Here is a 25,421-nt window from a genome sequence, read left to right on the forward strand (position 1 = left end):
AGTTATAAGATTTAATTTTTTATTAATATTTAAATATGAAAGAAAATTACCATAAAAATTTAATTATAATTGCGAATGTGCATCTGTGTTATTCTCTTATTGTCTTTTTATAAACTTTTGAAAATTTATATAATGACTTTTTTTATAACTCGATCTCAGAATAATTCTAAAGATGATTCTAGCAGCTAAAGTTTATTAATATATAATGATTTTATTTTTAAATTAGGAGGTTATTAATTAAATGTCTTAATTACTTTTTCTTTCAGGGAAAAAGTATTTTTTATTAATTTAACTAAAAAATAATTTTCATTAATAAAAATTTCCTAAGACTCTAACATTAAAAAAATTCAAAAAAAAATGTTGTAAAATAAGTAAATTTATTTTAATCGAACTAAATTTAATTTTGAGATTTTATAATATCGTTAAGCTAAAAATCAATAGTGAAAAACGAATTTCATGATTCTAATGATCTTATACATATTGCCACTCCTAATTGTTCTTGAAAGAGAAATATATACCGAAGAATTTTAGATTTTTTAATATTATTGTAATATTAATATTATATTTAATAATGTTCTATTTTGCAAATTATATTAAGATTTATCAATAGAACATTAAATAACAAAATGGTGAACGATTTGCATAAAATTAATTGAGAGCAAGAACTAAGCTAAGAATAAACAAGAAACGCTCTTCTGTGGGCATGAAGAATAAACAGATTCCAGAGTATTAATAGAATACATTTCCCTCTCAGAAGATATATACAAAAAGAAGTTTTCATAAAAAAGAATGAACTAATTAGATTATAAACATGGACCAAAAAAATTATGAACATCAAAAGAGTTTGCTAGCGAATTCATCTACTTCGATTCCGTATATACGAGAAGATGAAGAATTTTGGGCAAGTTCTCTAAGCTCTGATAAGCTTCTTCCAAGCAGTAAAGCCATCCTCATTTCAAACATTTGTCCATCTTCTCTTCTGTCAAAATCTGTTTCTTCTAATGAAGACTCGATTGATTCCTCCATAAGTGAGAAGAATCCAGCGCAGTTTCTATACATTTCAACCACCATACCAACCTGGCCAGCATGCTCAAACGTATTAACTGTGGTAGCTAATGCACCTGCAGCCACTACAACTATTGCCGCCCAAGAACCGTTACCCACAAATGCAGACCCAGCAGCTGCAATGCCTGTGAGCAATGGACCTGAGATGGCTAAAATCTTGTTTATCTTCAGTGCCAAGTTTCCTAGCCTCATATAATCTTCTGTATCTTTTCCTTTTATCACTTCAATAACCTCCCGCATCTCCGCTTCCAGCTTCTCACTCCATTCATTCTTTCCAGGTCTTTTGCTTTTTCTTTGGAAGTCATGAGATTTGGGCCACCAAACAGCAGGCTCAAATTTTGCAGGAAACTTTTCAATCATTTTCCCCAGCAAAGGAAGTGGGTAAGCTTTGTCAAGAGCCAATACATTGTCCATTGCATCCTTCACGTCCAACTCAGCAGGATCATAAAGAGCAAGCGTCGTTTGTATTTGGCTCTGAAGCTGCCTAAACAATTTTGTAGCATTACGTTGCTCTTCTGCAAGCTGTGAGGGCTGTATTTTGTTCATTATATATAACATGCCTGTGGCTGCAGTGAACAAGAGTGTTGACGACAGCCTTAATGCCAAAAGAGGAGCTCCTGCCTCACCAGTTGCTGCAACACCAGCCATGGTTGTAGCTGTGAGAGTGATCATGTTAATGGAGTTCAAAAGAAGTTTATTCCAATTGTCACGTTGCTCGCCAACGTTTTTATGCATCTCAGCCCTATCAGCAACAGTCTCTAAGATGGCATAAAGCTGGGAAATTTCCTTAGCAGAAGCAGCAGGGGAATTGATGAAAGGTTCATCTATTGTTGTGGTAGCGGCATTCTTTTCTAATGGGACGGTGTTTGAGAAGGAACCTCTTAAAATCATTTCCTTAATCGAATTTCTAGGTAGTGGGAAACGGATTTTAGGAAGTTTAGGGACAGAAATAGCAGCATTGATTCTTTTTGAAGAACTAGTACTTGATGAGGAAGAGAATAGAAGACCTGAAGTTTGTAGGGAAGCCATGAATGGTTTTCTTTTAGTTTTCTTGTGTGCTTTAATTTTATTCTGTACGTAGCTGATAATGGAGGTGGAGAGACACAAAGGGAACCTATTTATAACTCATAGCATGGGATAGTTTCGTACTACCAAATATATAAGCGAAGAGAAGAGAAGGGGGTTGAAAATTTGAAAATATGGGCTGCTTGATCAAGCTGACTAATGACTATGCCCATTTGACTGGACTCGTTCCTTCCTCATTTTCATGTTAAATCAGTTTCAGGGTATAATTTTTCAAAAGGTTGGGTTCGATTGGATTGTATTATATTTTTTTTTAAGTAGAGAAATTTTATTATAGAAAGAAGTCAGGAAAAATTTAGTATATAATACTAATTTAAACCCTGCCTAATAGATCTCCCTAATAAATTGTATGATATGTTAATTAATAGAATTTTCTTTAATCTAATTTATCACAAATTAAATATTGTTTCATCAAATATTTTATATTTTCAATCATAAACTATAAAATAAATAAAATTCATACATAATGAATTAGGTCATCATGCATAATCATCTCCCATTTCATTGTTGTTTCCTATCGATCCCCACAGGGCATAAGTTGAGATGGTCTTAACCCTTGCGGCTGCCTTGCGTTGGATAAAACTATAGAATTTTGCAATTTTTTGAATTCCTAGTACGTACGTAGTCTATGGCTTCTTTATCAAGAAATCAAAGCTTCTTTATTTTTATTAGATAATTATTTTTAAAGATAGAATACACGCCCACATATAAATTAATGGCGGGAATGAATTATTATTAAAACCATGATAATTTTAATAGAGTCATAATTCTCATATAATCCACACTCACGGACACTCAACCTACTGGTAGATGGGTTTGTCTCGATTTTTTTATCTCAGACTTACGCACATCGACTCTCTTCTTAGCTTTTGGCCTTTATTTTATCAGAGATAATACACACATACACACAAGGTAGCGACAAAAATGAATCATTATTAAAATTATGACAATTTTAATAGAATATTTATTCTTATATAACTTATACTCACGTACATTTCATAACCGATGTGAGATCCCTAAGAACATTTTATTAAATAATTGAAAAGGTAAAATGTCAAATAGAAAAAATATATTTATTTAATTTTAATTTTTACCCACTTCATTGCATTCTTGGCCATGAAACATTAATGTTAGTCTTGAAACATTAATGAAATATATTCTTCGCTTTGAATAGTTCAAAAGATGAGTTAAAATTTGTGCCCATTTGATATTGCTATTGCTAAATAATCAAATCCAAGATCTTAATTACTTCTATTTTTCTTTTTCTTGTTTAGTAGTAATAATTATTTTGCACGAGCAAAAATTCTTAATTATCTATATTAAATCGATTCAAAATATAAAAATGTAAGATACATATATTTAATAAATAGTTCGTATCATATGTCTTAAATTTGAATCAGATTAACCGGTCACACTAATTTCGAAAAATTCAATCCATGTATATATGATCAATGGCAAGTTTGTAAATGCAATAGCTATCTCGTATGGTTTTTTTAAGCTGATTTGAAAACAAAAATGAATAAAGGTTAAAAAATATAAAAAAAACAAAATTTTAAAAACTTTTTTCAATTATAAACTTATTTTTAGAAAAAAAAATTATAAGATAATTTACTAATTTTACAAAATAAATTGTCAACACAATAAATTTCTAATATCATTAAATTAAATTTATTATTGTTAATTCTAAATAAAATTAAGAAAAATAAATAATACAAAAACATGGGAGGAAATTTATTTTATTTTAATTTAACCTTTTTTCGCATTAAACATTTACTAAAGAAAAAAAAAATTAATGTTCCTCGAATCAATAATTTGATGGTTGAGCGCTTACTTTAAATAAAGCATATGAAGACCATAAGATGAATTTAATTTTTAAAATAAAAAAAGAAAAATTTTAAAAGTATTTAGGTTAATTTTAACTGATAAATTATCAAATACATTAAGAATAATATTCTTATTTATATAAATTTAAATCTTATTTTTTATAATTTATTAAAAAATTATATATATATAAATATAAAAAGTATTAAAATTTATTTCTGATGCGACCCATTAATTAGTCATCACAATAAGCCATATCCAAAACGAAGTGAAGAAAGAAATGTACATTGTTCTATTATTAAAAAAAAAAAAGTAAATATAACTAATAAAATTCAATTATTTCAATAAGGGTAAGTTTAATTTAATTTTATTTTTTGTTAATTAATTCTAAAAAATTTTGATTTCTCTTATTAATTTAATTATCTATAATTTGGTAAATAAAACAATTAAATTTTTATTAATTAATAGATTAATAATATATTATTTATAATTATTATTTTTATAATTTTATAATAATACTAATTGTAATTATTTTTTTACTCACAATAAATCATATTATCATCTTTTATAAATAAAATTTATAAATATATTTTTATTAATAATTAATTAATTAATAATATATAATATATATTATATTTTTTGCTTAATTCAATTATAATCGATAATTAACTAAATTTTTTGCGAAGGAGGTTAGTCAGTCCTACATAGTTTGATGCATTACTGTCATATATGCTTCAATAAGAAGGGATAAATTGGGACATTAAAGGCCTTAAAATAAGTTAATGCTCCTCAAGTTCAATAAGGTTATCCTTAATCTGTAGTCAACCATTATGTATCATCAGTCATCTCAGTCCAAATGCTTCAGCCTTAGTTTGAATCTGAAAGATCTATAAAGGGAAGGAAATGCTGATAAATTTTTATTAAGTATTATTGTATTTTCCTTCTTTTTCAGATCTAAAATGAATTTCAAGAGAATAATCCTATAAGGTTTTTCTTTGTCTACATCTCTTTTGTAATTTTCTCAACTTTCTGTATCCCTTTTTTATATTTCATACTAAAGACTTATTTATGGCTATTAAGCAAGTAATATCTATCATGATTACAAGTTATTAGCTCATTATGAAAACTGATGACAGTCTAAGATGCAGAACTGTGTGGTATCTATCCCGTGGTGCAGGTTGATGAATGTATTCTGTGGTTGAGCATCATATTCTTCACAATCTTGTGTACACCACAGCCAACTATAGTCAGATGGTCATCTACACCTCCAGTAGCAGATGAAGTACTGCTTCAGTGGAAATGTTTTTGTGCTCTAATTGCAAATGCATACTATATGAGGGGAATGGCGTGGTGAGGCCCTTTTCATTTCATTGTGGCTGTTTTTCCAGTTGTTGGTAGAAGACTATTTGATATCAAGCATAGATGCAGTTTATAAAAAGTTAGGTTGTTGAGCAAGTCACTAATGTCATCATGAATACAAAATGTTAAACTAATGCTTCTTTTAGTGAATACAATGTAGAAGTACCTACTAATTAGTCTAGTATCAGTATTGCTCAATGGCATCTAGAATTGTTTCCTAATGGAATTGCAATGTTAAATCATTAATGCTGTTAATGATTTAATATTGACTAATATTGTGTGCCGAGTCTTTCTCTTTGTTTTGATTGCCAAAGGCTTCCTGTGAAGACTCTTCAGCTAGAGTAAATGGCAGTTGTCGGACGTGCTGAGGAGCCATCAATTGTTGCCAGCCTGATGCATGCATTTTAGATCATCATTTAGGTGTAATTTTTGCACACAATTTACCCTTGTTCATAGCTATTATTATAGATATTAACATATATTTAGTCAATTTTATAATTTTCACACTTCTTAGTTTAATTTTTGGAATTTACTTGTCTTGTAGGTTAAGTTTGGAGAAATTTGGTGTATTTTGATCAGAGTAGCCATTTGGAAGAGATTAGAGTTGAATTGCAAAATTTTTTGAAGATGAGTAAAAAATAGCCAAGAGCGACACAACCTGCTGCACAACCGATTTAGCTTATGTCGCAGGTTGTGTCGATCGTCAGATATTCAGGCAGATTGTTGCACAACCTGCGACACAACCGATTTAGCTTATGTCGTTTTTACTGGAAATGGCTGACGTGGCATTTGCGTTACTCTGATTTTTTACCTCACTTTCTCTGGAACCTTCCCCCTTTTTACCCATTCTAGGGCAGACCCCTAACCCATATAAAGTCTCCTTTATCATTTTCTTTCCATAGGGAGCAAGGGAGGCATTTTTGGGCAAATATAGAAAGAGAAGAAGAGGGAGCTCGTCTGTCCATTTTCCAGCAGCAGCAGGGAGCTCATTCTGCACTCATCCAGCAGCAGATTCTTCTGCATTTTTCTGGGTTTTTCTATTCCTTAACTTAGATTTCCATTATTTCTTCATTTATACATTTGGGTTTGTCTTGAAATTATGAATAGTGAGTAGTTGTTGGAGATTCTAGAGATGGGTTTGTAGATATTGTTTTGTATTGTGGTTTTGAACTAATTTAGCCATTTAAATGAAGATTGTTACATTTTGATTTATTGCTTGTGAGCTTGTTGCCTTGCTTGATGAATGGGCCCTCATTAAGTTAAGCTTTAATCCTTAATAGATGGACTGAAAAGTGAATATTAGGGATATATAATCTTGCAATAAACTTTATTTTCTTGGTGTTAGAGATAAGCTAAGAGGATTAAGGAGAACTTTCCAAAATCAATTAGAGCATTAATTGGGTTTTTGTTAGTTTTGAAATACCGTGAAAACAGGGTTTGATTTAATGAAAACCAACTTTGAAATGCTTGAAAAAGGTTTCAAAAATTTAAGAATTGATTTCCCTCAAAATTGCAATTCTCATGTGTTTGGCTAAATTAGGGATAAACCACATGCAAACAATATGAAAAATCCAATCTCTAGAATCACTTTAATTTTTTATTGAATTTAGATTTAATTCCTCTCAATTTCATAAATAGAAATTTCAAATCAAATTTTAGTAATCTAGTTTAATTAATTTAGTTAATTGTTTGATTTAGCTTAAATTCCTCAAATACCAATTTTAATTCCAAATTTCATTTTACATTTTTAAATTTTGCCATTCTAATTAGCTTATACTTTTATTTTCAATTTAAGCACAATTCCCTGTGGGATCAATATCATTTTTTAAAACTATACTACTGTGACCCGTGCACTTGCGGATTACACAACACATCAAGTTTTTGACGCCGTTGCCGGGGAATTACTTGTTTTTAAGTTGGATTTTAATTGTTTTAAGCTAATTAGAATTTTTATTTTCTTTTATTTTCACTATTGTTCCTTGTGTTTTTCAGGTACTTTCCTTGTTTATGAGACGATCGAAAAGCACAAGTGATACTGAATTGTTGTTCAATCCTGAAATTGAAAAATTCTGTCGAGCCAACAAAAAGGAATATAAGAGAAGAAAGGAAGCAGAAAAAGAAGAACAACAAAGATTTGAGCAAGAGGAGACAATTGAAAATATGGAGAATCAAAATGGAGCTATTGGTAGAAACAATGGAGGAAATGAGCAAAATAGGCAAAATGAAGTGGTTAATCAAAATGATCCTCAAAGAAGATCCATGTTGGATTATGCTTTTCCTAGATGTGCTGATGTGAGAGATAACAAACCTATTATTGGAGCTAATCAATTTGAGTTAAAGACTGGTCTCATTCAAATGGTTTAGAATTCGCAATTTGGAGGTAGTCCACTTGAAAATCCTCATTCTCATTTGAAGAAATTTTTGATGATATGTGGCACACAAAGGCAGCCTGGAGTTTCAGATGAAGTAATTCAGCTCACCTTATTTCCATTCTCTCTTCGGGATTCAGCATTGGAGTGGTATGACTCGCTTCCACAAGCTATTATAGCTACTTGGGAACAGCTATCTCAAGCTTTTCTATCTCAATTTTTCCCACCTGGGAAGACTACTCATTTGAGGAATTTGATGGTAGCTTTTAAGCCAAGGGATGATGAAACTTTGTATGAATCTTGGATGAGATTTAAGGAGCTTGAAAGGCAATGTCCTCATCATGAAATACCGAAATGGATGATTGTTCAGAATTTCTACACCAGAGTTACTCCAGCCATAAGAAACACAATTGATTCGCAAGTAGGAGGAGATTTCATGAGAATGACAAGTGAAGAATGCTATGATCTATTAGAGAAGATTGTTCATAACACCCATTTGTGGGAAAATCCTAGAGCACTTGAGCCAAAAAAGGCTGGGATTTATGAACTTGACTCAGTTAACTACATGAATGCAAGATTTGACCAGTTGACTCAGCTTCTTAGTGACTTTTCACAAAGGCAACAACCTCAACTCCTACAACTATGCAACAAGTTGCTTACACAGATGGAACCCAAAGTTGTGGAGTTGATTACTCTTCTTATGGTGATGATTATTTGCAAGAACAAGCTGCTTATGCAGGAGGTTATCAACAAAAACCTATGGGAAATGCTTACTCTAATGTGAACAACTCAATATGGAGACCACAAGTAACTTTTGCTCAACAAGGTCAAAGCTCAAACTATGCTCATAACCAGCAGTATATGCAGCAGAATAGGCCTCAATTTCAGCCTCAGTTTCAGCCTCAATTTCAGCCCACAAGGTAGCCACAACCTGGATATCAAGCAAGAGCACAACAATCCCTTCCACCTCATGAACCGAAGCCAACCTTGGAAAGCATGATGGAGAAATTTTTTGCTGAACAAAGCAAGATGAATAGCAAATTGGAGGAAGAAATGCAACACATGAGACAAACCATGGATCAATTACAAGCAACCGCATGTTGGAGTCTCAATTGGCTCAACAAGCAAGCTCATCGGGAAGCAAATCCTATGGGAAACTACCAAGCCAACCACAAAACCCTCATGAACAATGTAAGGTTGTGACCTTGAGAAGTGGTAAGAAAGTTGGTCAAGAGAGTGAAAACAAGAGAGAAGAAAAAGAGAGCACAAAAGAAGAAAATTCAGTTGAGAGCAAGAAAAATGAAAAAGAAGAAGAAAGCAAAAGTGAGCAAGATGAGGGAGAGAAACCATACATCCCACCTGAACCTTACAAACCCACCCTTCCCTACCCTCAAAGATTCATCAAGCATAAGCTAGACAAACAATTTGGCAAGTTCCTTGAAGTGCTAAAGAAGTTGTATATCAATGTACCATTCACTGAGGCACTATCCCAAATTCCAAGTTATGCTAAGTTTTTGAAGGAGATTCTTTCCAACAAGAGAAGGCTAGAAGATTATGACACCATCAACTTGGGAGAGCAATGCAGTGCTATAATTCAGAAGAAGTTACCTCCCAAACTCAAAGATCCGGGTGTGTTTTCCATTCCTTGTCATATTGGTGATAATTGTGTGGCAAATGCCTTATGTGACCTTGGAGCTAGTGTCAGCCTAATGCCACTTTCAATATATGAGAAGTTGAATATGGGAGAGTTGAAGCCCACAAACATGTATCTTTCATTGGCTGACCGTTCAATTAAGTATCCAGAAGGCATTCTAGAAAATGTGCCTATCAAGGTTGGAAAATTCTACATTTCGGTGGACTTTGTCATTCTAGATATGGAAGAAGACACAAAAGTTCCTATCTTATTGGGAAGACCCTTTTTGGCAACAGCTGGTGCATTAATTGATGTAAAAGGTGAGAAATTGACACTTAGAGTGGGAGATGATCAAATGATATTCAACATCAATCCTGCCATGAAAAGGAAACATGAAGAAGTTGAGTCTTGTTTGAGGGTAGACATTATTGATGAGATTGTTCAAGAGCATTTCAGAAAAAGCTATCCACAAGACCCTCTTGAAAATTGCTTAGTCCATGGTGAGAGCATTGATGATGACAATCACAACATAGCTGCTTTTGCACAACACTTGGAGAGCTCTCCACCACATCCTGAAGCCACAATTTTTCAACTTGAAGGAGTGCAAAATTTGGAGATCAAACCACCATCATTAAAGGTAGAGGATGCCCCAAAGGTAGATCTTAAACCTCTTCCTTCCAACCTCAGGTATGCTTTTCTTGGACCCAATGGAACATATCCTGTTATAATTAATGCATGTTTGACTGATATTGAGATTGACAAATTGTTGAGAGTTTTGAGAGAATATAGAAGAGTTTTGGGTTATGCAATTGCTGATATAAAGGGAATTAGTCCAACAGTTTGTATGCATAGGATTTTCCTTGAGCCAAATAGTAAACCTTCCATTGAACACCAAAGAAGATTGAATCCTACAATGAAGGATGTTGTGAAAAAGGAAATCCTAAAATTACTAGCTGCTGGAATTATTTACCCCATTTCTGACAGTGAGAGGGTTAGTCCTGTGCATGTTGTACCAAAAAAAGGTGGGGTGACGGTTGTTAAAAATGAGAATAATGATTTGATACCCACTAGAACTTTTACAGGTTAGAGAATGTGCATAGACTATAGGAAGTTGAACAATGCTATAAGAAAAGACCATTTTCCCCTTCCTTTTATGGATCAAATGTTAGAGAGATTAGCCAAGCATTCTTTCTTTTGTTATTTAGATAGATATTCTGGTTTCTTTCAAATTCCAATACATCCTGATGACCAAGAAAAAACTACCTTTACCTGTCCCTGTGGCACCTTTGCCTATCGAAGGATGCCATTCGGATTGTGTAATGCGCCTGGCACATTTCAAAGGTGCATGATGGCCATTTTTTCTGATTTTATTGAAGAAATTATGGAGGTCTTCATGGATGACTCTTCAGTATATGGTACTAATTTTGATTCATGCTTGACTAATTTGTCTAAAATCTTGCAGAGATGTGCTGATAATGATCTGGTGTTAAATTGGGAGAAATGCCACTTTATGGTCCAAGAGGGGATCGTTTTAGGGCATTTGATCTCAAATAGGGGAATTGAAGTGGATAGAGCTAAAATAGAAATTATTGAAAAAATGCCCCCTCCAACCATTGTCAAAGGAGTGTGGAGTTTTCTTGGACATGCCGGGTTTTACCGGCGATTTATTCAGGATTTTTCTAAACTTTCTAAACCCTTAACAAATCTTTTGAATCATGATGTTAAATTTTATTTTAATCAAGATTGTATGGTTGCTTTTTGCAGGTTAAAAACGGCACTAACAACAGCTCCTATCATGCAACCCCCGGATTGGACTTTGCCATTCGAAATCATGTGTGATGCAAGCGAGTTTGCTGTTGGAGCTGTCCTTGGCCAGCGAAAAGATAGGAAACCTTATGCCATTTACTATGCAAGCCGAACCCTTGATGAAGCTCAAGTTAATTATGCTACAACTGAGAAGGAGTTCCTTGCGGTACTATTTGCACTCAATAAATTTTGTTCTTATTTGGTCAACTCAAAGGTAATAGTTTTCAATGATCATGCAGCAATAAGGTATCTAATGAGCAAGAAAGAAGCTAAATCTAGGTTGATTAGATGGATTTTGTTACTTCAAGAATTTGATTTGGAAATAAGAGATAAAAAAGGTGTTGAGAATGTGGTGGCTGATCACCTTTCTAGGATAAAAACTGAAAATAAAGATGATGAAATTGTGCCAATTGATGAATTTTTTATGAATGAGCAGTTGTATGTGTTGAAATCTTCACTTCCATGGTTTGCTGATATTGTGAATTTCTTGTCTTGTGGTGTCTTGCCACCTGATTTATCTTGGCAGCAAAAGAAAAGATTCTTGCATGATGTTAAATTTTATTCTTGGGAAGAACCTCTTTTGTTTAGGAGATGTAATGATGGAATAATTAGGAGATGTATACCAGAGGAAGAAATACATGATGTTATTTACCATTGTCATTCCTCTGAATATGGTGGTCATTTTAGTGTCTCAAAAACTGTTGAAAAAGTTTTGACATCTGGTTTCTATTGGCCTAATATGTTTAAACATGTGAGAGACTTTGTGAGCAAGTGTGATAGGTGTCAAAGGGTAGGCAACATTTCCAAAAGAGATGAGATGCCCCAACAATCTATATTAGAAGTCGAATTATTTGATGTGTGGGGAATTGATTTCATGGGGCCATTTCCATCCTCTTATGGGAATAAATATATCTTGGTAGGGGTGAACTATGTATCTAAATGGGTAGAAGCTATTGCTACACCTACCAATGATGCAAAAGTTGTGGTGAAATTTCTAAAAAAATTTGTTTTAACCAGATTTGGTGCCCCACGTGCCATAATCAGTGATGGTGGTAGCCATTTTTGCAACCACCAATTTGAAAAATTGATGAGAAAATATGGGGTAAAGTATAGGATTGCCACACCATATCACCCTCAAACAAATGGCCAAGTAGAAATCACAAATAGAGAAATCAAGCAAATCTTGGAGAAAACTATCAATAAGTCCAGAAAAGATTGGTCCCTTAAATTAGATGACACTCTTTGGGCATATAGAACAGCATTTAAAACCCCCATAGGAACTACACCTTATAGGTTAGTTTTTGGGAAATCATGTCATTTGCCCGTAGAGTTAGAACATAAAGCTTATTGGGCCATTAGAGGAATCAATTTTGATTTACAAGCTGCTGGACACAAAAGACTTTTGCAACTTGATGAGTTAGAAGAATTGAGACTTGATGCTTATGAAAATGCTAGGATCTATAAAGAAAGAACAAAAAAATGGCATGATAAGCATATCAAGAAAAAGGACTTTAAAGAAGGAGATTTAGTTCTCTTATTCAATTCAAGGTTGAAATTTTTTCCAGGAAAACTAAAATCAAGGTGGTCTGGTCCATTCAAAATTATAAAAGTTTTCTCTCATGGTGCTGTGGAAATCTTTGGTGAAAAATCGGGTAATTTCAAGGTAAATGGGCAAAGGTTGAGGCACTATTCAGTTGGTGAGCCAATTGAGAAGATAGCAACTTGCTATCTCTCTCATTCTCCATAACATATTGAGCGAGTATGGTCAAGCTAAAGACCTAAACTTAGCATTTTTGTGCATAACTCATAATTTTTCATTGATTCTTTATTTCTTTCATATATTTGTTTTAAGTTTTTCTATACTCCTTATTCAGAGTTTAACATTGTTCTACTTTCCTTGTGCAGATGGGATACAATGCATTGCAAGCAAATGAGCATAAAAAATTTTCTTGTTTTAGTCTAGCTTTAAATTTTTGGCTTTAAATTTTAGTTCCAAATTTGTTCACTTACCATTTTCATCTTTCTAGTGTTGAGTATTTGCTGGTGCATATTGCTGGATTCATTGCCCTTTTTGTTAATTTTAAGAGAAAATTTTTTCAAACCTTGACATCTTGGTTTAAAAGGAAAATTATTTGAATTTGGATGTGTGAATTGGTGCTTTGAAAAATTATTTTTTATGAGTATTTGATGAACATGACAAATTGAACAATTAGAATTCATGTTATGAAGGTTTAATCATTTGAAATCTAATTTGTTTCAATTTTTTAGGTGCTATGAAATTTGGTCAAATTTGGGCAGCAGATTACACAACCTGCGACATAACCGGTTTGCTTGTGTCGTCGCTTGTGTTCGCTGGGTACAATTTTGGGCAGATTGTTACACAACTTTCGACATAACCGGTTTGCTTGTGTCGTCGCTTGTGTTCGCTGGGTACAATTTTGGGCAGATTGTTACACAACTTCCGACATAACCGGTTTGCTTGTGTCGTCACTTATGTTCGCTAGGCACATTTTTGGGCAGATTGTTACACAACTTCCGATATAACTGGTTTTGCTTGTGTCACCGCTTATGTTTACTGGCCATATTTTTGGGCAGATTGTTACACAACTTCCGACATAACCGGTATCCTTATGTTCTAACTTGTGTCGCCTGTTTGTTTTGCAGGATAAAAACTTCCTTCACCAGAATGGGTCAGCAGCAAGCCCAAGCCCAAGCCCAAAAAGCCCACTAACCCATTTTGATATAATAATAATAATAATAATAATAATAATAATAATAATAAACCAAATCCAAAGCCCAAAAACCATACCCCATAAGCCCAAGCCTGAAACCAAACCTAAAACCCATAACCCATAACCCAACCGACTAAAACCCAAACCCATAGCCCACACCTTCACCTTCTTCCTCTCGGCTTAGCCCCGACACCCCCCCCTCTTCACCGTCACCTTCGTCTTCACAGTCCCCTCCGCCACCCACCATTCCTCTTCTACTTCTTCACATTATTCTTCTATTTCAGTCCCTTCCCTCCATTTCGCCATGCCCGACTCCCCACTCTCTTTCGAAAACTCACCTCCCCACTCCCCACAGCCACCGCAGCCCCAAACCACCCCACCCATGAATGCCGACTCACCGGCGGCCCATTCTGGTGACGCCCCGATCGCCACATACAAGAAGAAAAAGGCAAAAAGCATTAAGCCACACAAATCAACAGGCGGCGTCAAGAGGAAGCGACCCGAACCGGCCACACAACAACCCCCAATCCCGCCCCCAATTCCTGCCGCACCTGCTGTCCGACGTGGCATCCCAAAGTCGGCGGTCAAGCGCCCCGGTACATCTAAAGGTAACTTTGCAATTCCCTCCTCTTTGCCTGCTGCTAGACACTAGGTATTACCTACTGCCGACATGAAAAGAAATAAGGCAAGAGTCGAAGCTTGAAAAATGGTTCAAACTCTGTATTTGGATGTGTTTAACTTAAATCCTTGAAGATATATGATGAAATGCAGACTCTGTTAGATGCTTTAGGTTGGGTGCGATTTGCACATAAACAGGAACTGGTTTACCCCATTTTAGTGCAGGAATTTATGGCCTCCCTGTCCACTAGTGAGCATAAAAATGCCTTGGATAATGACTTGACAATCAATTTTAGATGCCTTGGTCAAGACAGGGTGCTGTCTATGGATAATTTTCACCATATATTTGGCTTTCCACCTGATGGTCTATTCAAAATACCTACTAGCCAAAGGGACTATAATGGGTATGAATTCTGGCAGCAAATTGCACCTTCAGCAGGTACCTTCAAATCGGGGCACAGTAAGGCCTCCAAGATTGAGAATCATGCCTTGAGATTGCTTCAGAGATTAATTGCAAATACAATTTTAGGAAGAGGAACTAGTGTTGGCACAATGTCTCAGTATGATTTATTCTTTTTATGGTGTGCAAAAACTGGTAAAAAAAGCTTCACCTGGTTATTATTTTTGCCGTCATGTGATCCGCCAGACTACTAGGGGTACTGGTAACATTGTGTTTGGAGGTTTGGTCACACCCATTGCACATTATTTTGGCTTTAATCCTCAAGTTCACAAGTGTGCTGCTGTTCCAACTGGTTTGCTATTTTTGGATGGACCTCATTTGGCCAACCAAAAATTTTGTATAAAAAATGAGGCTACCCAGCTGTATGAGATTCCTGCCCTAACAGAACCACCACCTGGTTCTCCCACTGCAATTAGCTCCTCCTCAGCATCTGAGAAACCATCCGAGTAGCCTTTTACACAACCTCCACGCCAGGCTCCACCAGCTGCCCAACCTGCCTCATCAACAGCTTCTGGACCATCCATAGCAACTCTTCTGACATTCATGGAGAATCTCAGTGATGAGATCTATTCTTTTCGGCAAATGACGGATGTCTCTTTTCAGACATTACGAGATTTAGCTGACATATATTTGGATAGAAGTGTTGAAATGCAAGACGAGTTGAAAGTCATGCGAGCTAAGCTGGAGAAGATCGAAACAAACCAGGCACTGATTTTGAGCATCATCTCTCCACAGCAACCACCAAAAGCACCACCACCTCCACAAGATGGCAAGGGCAAAGGAGTTCTCATACCTGACTCACCAGTTTTTATTCTCCATTTACATTTCATGTCTTTAATTTCGTTGCTTAATTAATTAGTATTTTGAACTTATTTAGTTAATATTTTGCTTGTGTTGTTTTTCTTTTACTTGAATCATTTACTTATTCAGTTTTTTTTTTAGTTCCTTATAACATACATTTTTCTTTTATATCTTTAGTACATTGCTCACTTGCTTTGATATGCTCCTTCGGAATTTACACTTGATGATTATATTTTTGCACTTAACTTCCCTATTCCAAATTTTTGAGTTTCATTAATGGATTCCATTGCACTGTTTCTTTTGCAATGAGTGCAGCAGCTGTCCAAATTTTACTTAATTAAATTGGCTGCACTGCAATGAGGTAACAATTCTCATCTCAGCTTGTGTCACTTTCAACACAAGTTGTGCTATCGCTTATGCAACAGGGTAATAATTCTTTATGCACATATAGCCAAATTATCCCATTCCTTGCAACCTTTTAACATTGAGGACAATGTTCATTCTGAGTATGGGGGAGAGGGTAAATTTTTTGCAAAAATTACTTTTTCCTTTTTCATTTGCATATAGTGACATACTCATTCATTACTTCATACTTGTACATATTCACTTATATACACTGCATATAGCTTCATACACTTAGTTATGCATACTTAGTTACATATAGGTCGATTATACATTTATACACTCATGCATTTCATTCATTCATTTAAAATTTTTGAATTTTTAAACCAGTTTTTGAATCCCAGAAATTGCTTATTCAAGCAATCCAACTTGTCTTTAGATGGTTAGTGGAATGAAAGTTCCAGCTGGGTGCAAAGTCTTAAGCATTATTCTTTCTCTTATTTAATAGCTGAAAATTAATACATTCATCTAGGTATGCAGATTCTGATTAGTTATTTTGAGTTTTGAGTGTCTGGATAAGTCTTTAAGGAAGAAAATAGTCCTTGTCGTCTCACCATTCCTAGAACAAGCATCTTAGATCTTTCAAAGCGAAATTTTTAACTTGCATTTGACAAGAATATGACTTAGGCATTCCTTCATATTTTAAACCTCACATTTAGCCTTAACCTACCTTAATTTCATTTTAACCCTTGCAGACCCCCTTGAACCTTAATTTCCTAATTTCTTTGAAACCCAAATCATTTACCTAGCCATAAAACCTAAACACTACCACCTATTTATGAGAATAATATTTTAGCAATTAAGTGCATAAAAAAAATAATAATAATAAATAAAAACTCGAAGGATTGAAACATCTTGAAAAGTGATAGAGTAATTGTGAAAAGTTGATAAAAAAAAAGAGGTCACCAAAATATCCCAAAGGTAATTTTGGGTGTGACGTGAAATAGGGACACATACAAAATAAAAAAATTATATATATTACAAAAATTAGTCCCTTCATATAATCATTGTGATAGCACTTGAGATTCATTGTGAATTTCTTTCCTCTTGATGAAAAAAAAAAATGGATGCACTTTGAGTTTCATGATTAATATTATTCTCATATTTTGTTTACCTTATTCCCTTTCTTTGTTAACCACAATTTTACCTTATATGACCCCATTACAACCCTTAAGAAGACCTAATGATTCTTTGAAAAATGCTTGTTACATTAGTGGAGTTAGATCTTTTATGCTTACATATGGGTTTGGCAATATAATCTTCCATACATTACTTACCATCTATTTGAGACACATTGGCTATCTATTTCATTTAGGTTTGTTTTGGCACAATTGACTCTTGTAGTTGGTTGGTATTTGTTGCTTGGGTTGATTGGTTAATTCTTAGCTATTTTGTAATTATTGAGAGTGATTGCTTCATTCTTTGTGCTTCGCTGGTGGGAATTTGGAATGTTGGTGGCTAGGGGTAAGTTGGTAGTTTGGATTAGTGATTTTTGTGTTTTCAAAGACTGATTCTATTCCCTTCCAAATGAGTTTTAATGAAATTTTGCTTGGGGACAAGCAAGAGTTTGAGTATGGGGGAATTTGATGCATGCATTTTAGATCATCATTTAGGTGTAATTTTTGCACACAATTTACCCTTGTTCATAGCTATTATTATGGATATTAACATATATTTAGTCAATTTTATAATTTTCACACTTCTTAGTTTAATTTTTGGAATTTACTTGTTTTGTAGGTTAAATTTGGAGAAATTTAGTGTATTTTGATCAGAGTAGCCATTTGGAAGAGATTAGAGTTGAATTGTAAAAATTTTTGAAGATGAGTAAAAAATGGCCGAGAGCGACACAACCTGCAGCACAACCGATTTAGCTTATGTCGCAGGTTGTGTCGATCGTCAGATATTCAGGCAGATTGTTACACAACCTGCGACACAACCGATTTAGCTTATGTCGTTTTTACTGGAAATGGCTGACGTGGCATTTGCGTTACTCTGATTTTTTACCTCACTTTCTCTGGAACCTTCCCCCTTTTTACCCATTCTAGGGCAGACCCCTAACCCATATAAAGTCTCCTTTATTATTTTCTTTCCATAGGGAGCAAGGGAGGCATTTTTGGGCAAATATAGAAAGAGAAGAAGAGGGAGCTCGTCTGTCCATTTTCCAGCAGCAACAGGGAGCTCGTTCTGCACTCATCCAGCAGCAGATTCTTCTGCATTTTTCTGAGTTTTTCTATTCCTTAACTTAGATTTCCATTATTTCTTCATTTATACATTTGGGTTTGTCTTGAAATTATGAATAGTGAGTAGTTGTTGGAGATTCTAGAGATGGGTTTGTAGATATTGTTTTGTATTGTGGTTTTGAACTAATTTAGCCATTTAAATGAAGATTGTTACATTTTGATTTATTACTTGTGAGCTTGTTGCCTTGCTTGATGAATGGGCCCTCATTAAGTTAAGCTTTAATCCTTAATAGATGGACTGAAAAGTGAATATTAGGGATAGATAATCTTGCAATAAACTTTATTTTCTTGGTGTTAGAGATAAGCTAAGAGGATTAAGGGGAACTTTCCAAAATCAATTAGAGCATTAATTGGGTTTTTGTTAGGTTTGAAATACCGTGAAAACAGGGTTTGATTTAATGAAAACCAACTTTGAAATGCTTGAAAAAGGTTTCAAAAATTTAAGAATTGATTTCCCTCAAAATTGCAATTTTCACGTGTTTGGCTAAATTAGGGATAAACCACATGCAAACAATATGGAAAATCCAATCTCTAGAATCACTTTAATTTTTTATTGAATTTAGATTTAATTCCTCTCAATTTCATAAATAGAAATTTCAAATCAAATTTTAGTAATCTAGTTTAATTAATTTAGTTAATTGTTTGATTTAGCTTAAATTCCTCAAATACCAATTTTAATTCCAAATTTCATTTTACATCTTTAAATTTTGCCATTCTAATTAGCTTATACTTTTATTTCCAATTTAAGCACAATTCCCTGTGGGATCGATATCATTTTTTAAAACTATACTACTGTGACCCGTACACTTGCGGATTACACAACACATCACAGCCGAATGCGATTAGTGTTTAGCACCCTTGAGGTTAGAAAATTCTTGTCACTATAATGATTAGAAATTCATAAAAAACAAGTTTGATTAACAAAGACATCTATGCTGAACTCAAAGAGCATCGTCTCTTCTAGTGATATATTTTATTTTAGTGATAGTCCATGTATGCATATATATCAAGAGTTATATGCTGGTGGTTGTACATGACATAATCACATTTCTCTAATCACATTTCTCTCTGCTGTTGCTGCTCTTGTAAAAGTTACAATATTAATGTCATTTTGATTGTCCATATGCTTGTACAGGTAGTAAGTCCACAGTGGCCAAGAGTCTATTCTCATTCTTTAACTAGCATAATGCCTATGCCATGCATGTATAATTTATAATTTTTATTTTTTAATTTAAATTTTAATTATATTTTAAATAAGATAAATTATTAATATTAAATTAAATCTAAATTAAAATTTATCTCTTATTTAATTTAATTTGAAATAAATTTTTATCTATTATAATAATAAATTTTTAATTAATTTATACTGTAATTAATTAAAATACTTATTTAATTTTTTTATACATATATTAATAGTGATTTCTATGATTATTTCGTTTAAAATATAACAAAAATACTTTATTCAAAAAATAATTTAAATATTATAAAATTTTTATATTTTATTTCATAATTTATATAAATTGATGTTTATTTTTTATAAATTACAAAAAATACTTTAGATTAATGAGAAAATAATATTATTTTAAAAATATATAAATATAATATTTTTTATTAATATAATAAAAAATATTAAATTATTAATAATGAATTGAATTATTTAATTTTAATAATAATGAAAATATATAACATTATTATTAATTAAAAATAACATTCTATTATATTATTTTTTAAAAAATATTATATCTAAGTGTAAATTTTTTTTTATTAATATGATATATTTTTTATAAAATAATTCTTTGACAAAAATATTATCACTTCATATAAATTTATGATAATAAAATAAATACATTTTATAAAAATTAAAATTTTAAAATATTATCATTTTTATTAATATAATAAATTTTAAAAATACATATTATTTTTCAAAAGAGAGATTTTATAATTTTAATACTATAATTTTTATTTTTTTTAATCATCTTTATTTGTAGCTAAATTTTGATGCAATCATATTTGTAATTTATTTTTAAAATTCTACTTCTATATGAAAATATAGTTTGAGAGATAATTTATCCATAAAAGTATAGATATTTAATTAAAATTCAAAAATAATTCTATTAAAAATTAATAATAAAAAATATGGATAATCAAAATATTAGTTATAATTACATTAGATATCACTTCATATAAATTTATGATAATAAAATAAATACATTTTATAAAAATTAAAATTTCAAAATATTATCATTTTTTATTAATATAATAAATTTTAAAAATACATATTATTTTTCAAAAGAGAGATTTTATAATTTTAATACTATAATTTTTATTTTTTTTAATCATCTTTATTTGTAGCTAAATTTTGATGCAATCATATTTGTAATTTATCTTTAAAATTCTACTTCTATATGAAAATATAGTTTGAGAGATAATTTATGCATAAAAGCATAGATATTTAATTAAAATTCAAAAATAATTCTATTAAAAATTAATAATAAAAAATATGGATAATCAAAATATTAGTTATAATTACATTAGATATATAGTTATAATATAATAAAATATTCAAAATTTTAAGAAATATTAAATAAGAAATTTATAAAAAAATTAATAATTAAATACATATTAATTAAATATATTTAAATAAATAAATTTTGAGAATGATAAGTAATAATTTTTGAAAGAAATAATAAAAAAATAGCGCAAATCAAAAAAGAATTGAGAGTGTTTAAGTGAAATGAAAATATTTGATGAGAGAAAAGTATTTGATGTGTATCACATGTCTTATATGACAAACTATGTATAGATAAATAAATAAAAATTATTTAAATAAAAAATTAATTTATAATTAAATATTATTTAATTAAAAAAAATATAGCAAAAGTATTCAAATTTAATTTTTATAATAGTAAAATATTTCTTATTTACTTGGCCGTTTCAATTGAATAGCCATAAGTTGACAATAATAATAATAATAATAATAATAATAATAATAATAATAATAATAATAATAATAATAAATTTTAGAAAAATGAAATAAAAAGAATATTAAATTATTAACATAAAAAATAATACATACTAATCATAAATAAGTCATATTTTATTTTTATAACTTTTTATATAGATTACATTTTTTATATCTCAAATTTTTTAACAAAAATTTCATAATAAAAAAATAAAAAATATAACAATGCAACAAAAGTATTTATTAAAGATATAAAATAATTTAAAATTGATTAAATTATATGATAATTGATTATGAGATAATAAATTAATAGTCAATTTTCTTTGATCTAATGGCCATCAGTGACCTTTATTATTATTATTATTATTATTATTATTATTATTATTATTATTATTATTATTATTATTGTGGATTACATGTGGTAAATGATATTTTTACATAAAAAAATTTAAAAAATAATATAAATAAATTTTAAATATTACATTTAATCATAAAAGATTTTTATTTTTAAAAATCAAAATTTAAAGAAAAAGATAATTTAAATCATAAATGTTAAGGTAGTATTGTAAATAATAACGATAATTAAAAGATAAATAAAAAATTAAATAATTATTAGCATAAAGATATTATTTATGATTGATTATGAGATCATAAATTAATTATCAATTTTTTTAAACTAGTTATTATTATTATTATTATTATTATTATTATTATTATTATTATTATTATTATTACTACTACGATAGAGGGTAACATGTAGTAAATAATATTTTTACATAAATGAATTTATAAAAAAATAATTTAAATAATTTTTAAATATTGTATTTAATCATAAAGGTCTTAATTTTAAAAAATCAAATTTTAAAAAATAATAATTTAAATATAAATGTTGAGGTAATAATAATAATTAAAAGAGAAATAAAAAAATTAAATAATAATTATTATTTATAAAATAATATAAATAATTTTTAAATATTATATTTAACTACAAAAAGTTTTAATTTTTTTAAAAAATAAATTTTAAAAGAAATAATTATTAAAATAATAAAAGTTAAGATAATATTGTAAATAATAATAATAATTAAAAGAAAAATTAGAAAATTAAATAGTAATTAGTATAAAAAAGACTATTTATAAAATGTGACACGTAGTAATCTTTTCAAGGAAAGTATTACGTGTCATTCATTTTCTTGAAAATACATTCTTTATATACATATAGGTATAGATTATATCGGATATAAAATTAAAATTAAATGTTAAAATTATGAAAAATTAATATTCTATAAATAGTATATGAGATTTAATAAATATTAATAAATTCAATTCAGTTGTTTTTTTTTAAATTGTTAATAATAAAATTGATATATATATAAAAGGAAAAAAATTGTTAATAATAAATTTAATTTAATATTGCTACTTGGTTAAATGTAACAATTTTATAATATTATGTGATAGTATAAAAGACAACTTAACTGCTTTAAATATTATCATTTGACATAAATATAATAATTTTAAAATTTTATATGACAATACTAAAAAAAAATTTGTCTACTTTATATAAATAAATAGATATTCAAAAAGTCAGTTTTCCTAGGATCTCATTGGGCTTATTGTTCTATGAGCATATTTATTTAGGAAGTCATTTATGATCTTTAAAGCCAACATGTCCATGTGTATTGAAGTACCTTTAATAGTGATATAAAGTAAGAAAGATGTAGCTTGATATCTGCTAGCATATTTTACCTATAAATAAAATAGCAGAAAACATATGTGCGTTTCATTGCAACAGCCTTGGGTGTATTTCTACAAACATCTTATAATCATTGTTGATAATATATTATCAGTGCTGTCTCAATCAATTAATAAGCTTTCCCAGTGTCAGTTGTGGAAGATCATAAAATATAAAAAATTTATTTGTCACTCATATTCCATCTTGAAATGGTGGTTGTGGGTGGCTAAATGGGTACGGTCGACTCATAGTTTTGGACAATTACCCACTGAAACGCATAGTCAGGACTTTTGGGTTGATGGGCCTTGTATATATAAACCCAAGAATAGGACCAATTCCATCCCAGAGTTTGAGCTTTGAACTCTTCGTCTCAGAGAGAGTCAATATTTTCAAATAAGAGAAATGCAGCCACCCAATCCAGACTTGTATTTCTTGGAATGAAAATTGAAATCTCAAGCTGCTATTTCATCCAGTCTTCCTCATTCATGTACTTGCATCACCAAACCATAGCAACTGGAAAATCCCACAGCTTGTGTTATGGGCACCCAATGCATATATGTATTCAATTTTCATTACAATTACGAAGCTAAGAATAGAAGGAATATGAAGAATTAGAATTAATAAACTTGTATATTGATTTTAATTACATTTTATCGCTCACATGATATACAAAAAGAATTTGTCAAGAAAAAAGAATGAACCAATGCGGATTATGGGCAAAAAATCAATTCTAATAATCAGAAAAGCTTGCTAGCAAATTCATCTATGGTGGTTCCTTCTATTCTAGAATAAGTGGATTTTTGGGCAAGATCTCTAAGCTCTGACATGCTTCTTCCCAACTGTAATGCCACCTTCAATTCAAACATTTCTCCATCTTCTCTTCTATCAATATCTGTTTCTTCTAGTGAAGACTCAATTGATTCCTCTACAAGTGAGAAGAATCCAGCGCAGTTTCTATACATTTCAACTACCATACCAATCTGGCCAGAATGCTCAAACGTATTAACTGTGGTAGCTAATGCACCTGCAGCCACCGCAACTATTGCTGCCCAAGAGCCGTTACCCACAAATGCAGACCCAGCAGCTGCAATACCTGTGAGCAATGGACCTGAGATGGCTAAAATCTTGTTTATCTTCAATGCCAAATTTCCTAGCCTCATATAATCTTCCGTATCTTTTCTTTTTATCACTTCAATAATCTCTCTCATCTCCACCTCTAGCTCCTCACTCCATCCATTCTTTCCAGGTCTTTTGCTTTTTCTTTGGAAGTCTTGAGATTTGGGCCACCAAAAAGTAGGCTCAAATTTTGCAGGGAACTTCTCTATCATTTTCCCCAGCAAAGGAAGTGGGTAAGCTTTGTCAAGAGCCAATACCTTGTCCATCGCATCTTTCACGTCCAATTCAGTAGGATCATAAAGAGCAAGTGTAGTTTGTATTTGGCTATAAAGCTGCCTAAATAATTTTGTAGCATTACGTTGCTCTTCCGCAAGCTGTGAGGGCTGGATCTTGTTCATTATAAATGACACCCCCATAGCTGCAGTAAACAAGAGTGTTGACGATAGCTTCAATGCCAAAAGAGGAGCTCCGGCCCCACCAGTTGCCGCAACACCAGCCATGGTTGTAGCTGTGAGAGTGATCATGTTAATGGAATTCAAAAGAAGTTTGTTCCAATTGTCACGTTGCTCGCCCACATTCTTGTGCATCTCCACTCTATCAGCAACAGCCTCTAAGATTGCATAAAGCTTGGCTGTTGCTTTAGATGTTGAAGAATTGGCAAAAGGTTCTTCATCTATTCTGGGAAGGGTCACAATTTTTTCTATTTGTTTCGTGTTTGTGAACCCATTTCTTAAAAGCAGATCCTCAACCAAGTTTGTAGATGGTGTTTTTGGAACTGGGAAACGGATTCTTAGAAGCTTAGGGACAGAAATTGCAGCATTTATTCTTTTTGATGAAGATGATGCCCCTGAGGAGGAGGAGGAGGAGGAGAGGAGATTTGAAGCTTGCAAAGAAGCCATATGATGAATATGGGGTTTAAATTCTTTAGTTATCTCTCTGGTTTCTTTCTTTGATGTTCTGGTAGGTGATGAATCTGATGATGGATGAAAATGGAGAGACGCCAGAGAAGCTATTTATATTATGGGATAGTAACCAACATAACTGAAGAGAAACGGTCACGGGCGTTGGATATATGGACTGCCCGATTGAGTTGACTGGACTCATTCTTCCTTCATAATTTTCAAGTTCAAAAACGTATATTCTCCCAGGAGAGCATGGGCTTGGGAGCCATGGATGACATAGTAAAACTTATTAATTATACGCAGCTACTTTATACCTATAACTA

General features: G+C 31.5%; 2 protein-coding genes and 1 non-coding gene across 3 annotated transcripts; all 3 read right to left on the reverse strand.

Annotated features, from left to right (window-relative positions):
• Positions 1-696: 696 nt before the first annotated feature.
• On the reverse strand, positions 697-2,158 carry LOC131170480 (probable F-box protein At4g22030). The gene has a single exon (XM_058129510.1). The coding sequence runs from the start codon at positions 2,092-2,094 to the stop codon at positions 835-837; it is 1,260 nt and encodes a 419-aa protein (XP_057985493.1). The 5' UTR covers positions 2,095-2,158; the 3' UTR covers positions 697-834.
• A 5,780-nt stretch (positions 2,159-7,938) lies between these two features.
• LOC131170923 (small nucleolar RNA R71) lies at positions 7,939-8,045 on the reverse strand. Its single transcript, XR_009141687.1, has one exon. It is a non-coding gene; the product is annotated as a small nucleolar RNA R71 (small nucleolar RNA).
• A 15,639-nt stretch (positions 8,046-23,684) lies between these two features.
• On the reverse strand, positions 23,685-25,134 carry LOC131170481 (probable F-box protein At4g22030). Its single transcript, XM_058129511.1, has one exon. The coding sequence runs from the start codon at positions 25,093-25,095 to the stop codon at positions 23,818-23,820; it is 1,278 nt and encodes a 425-aa protein (XP_057985494.1). The 5' UTR covers positions 25,096-25,134; the 3' UTR covers positions 23,685-23,817.
• Positions 25,135-25,421: the final 287 nt, after the last annotated feature.

The sequence above is a fragment of the Hevea brasiliensis genome, chromosome 11, assembly GCF_030052815.1.
Source record: "Hevea brasiliensis isolate MT/VB/25A 57/8 chromosome 11, ASM3005281v1, whole genome shotgun sequence".
Lineage (NCBI taxonomy): Eukaryota > Viridiplantae > Streptophyta > Magnoliopsida > Malpighiales > Euphorbiaceae > Hevea > Hevea brasiliensis.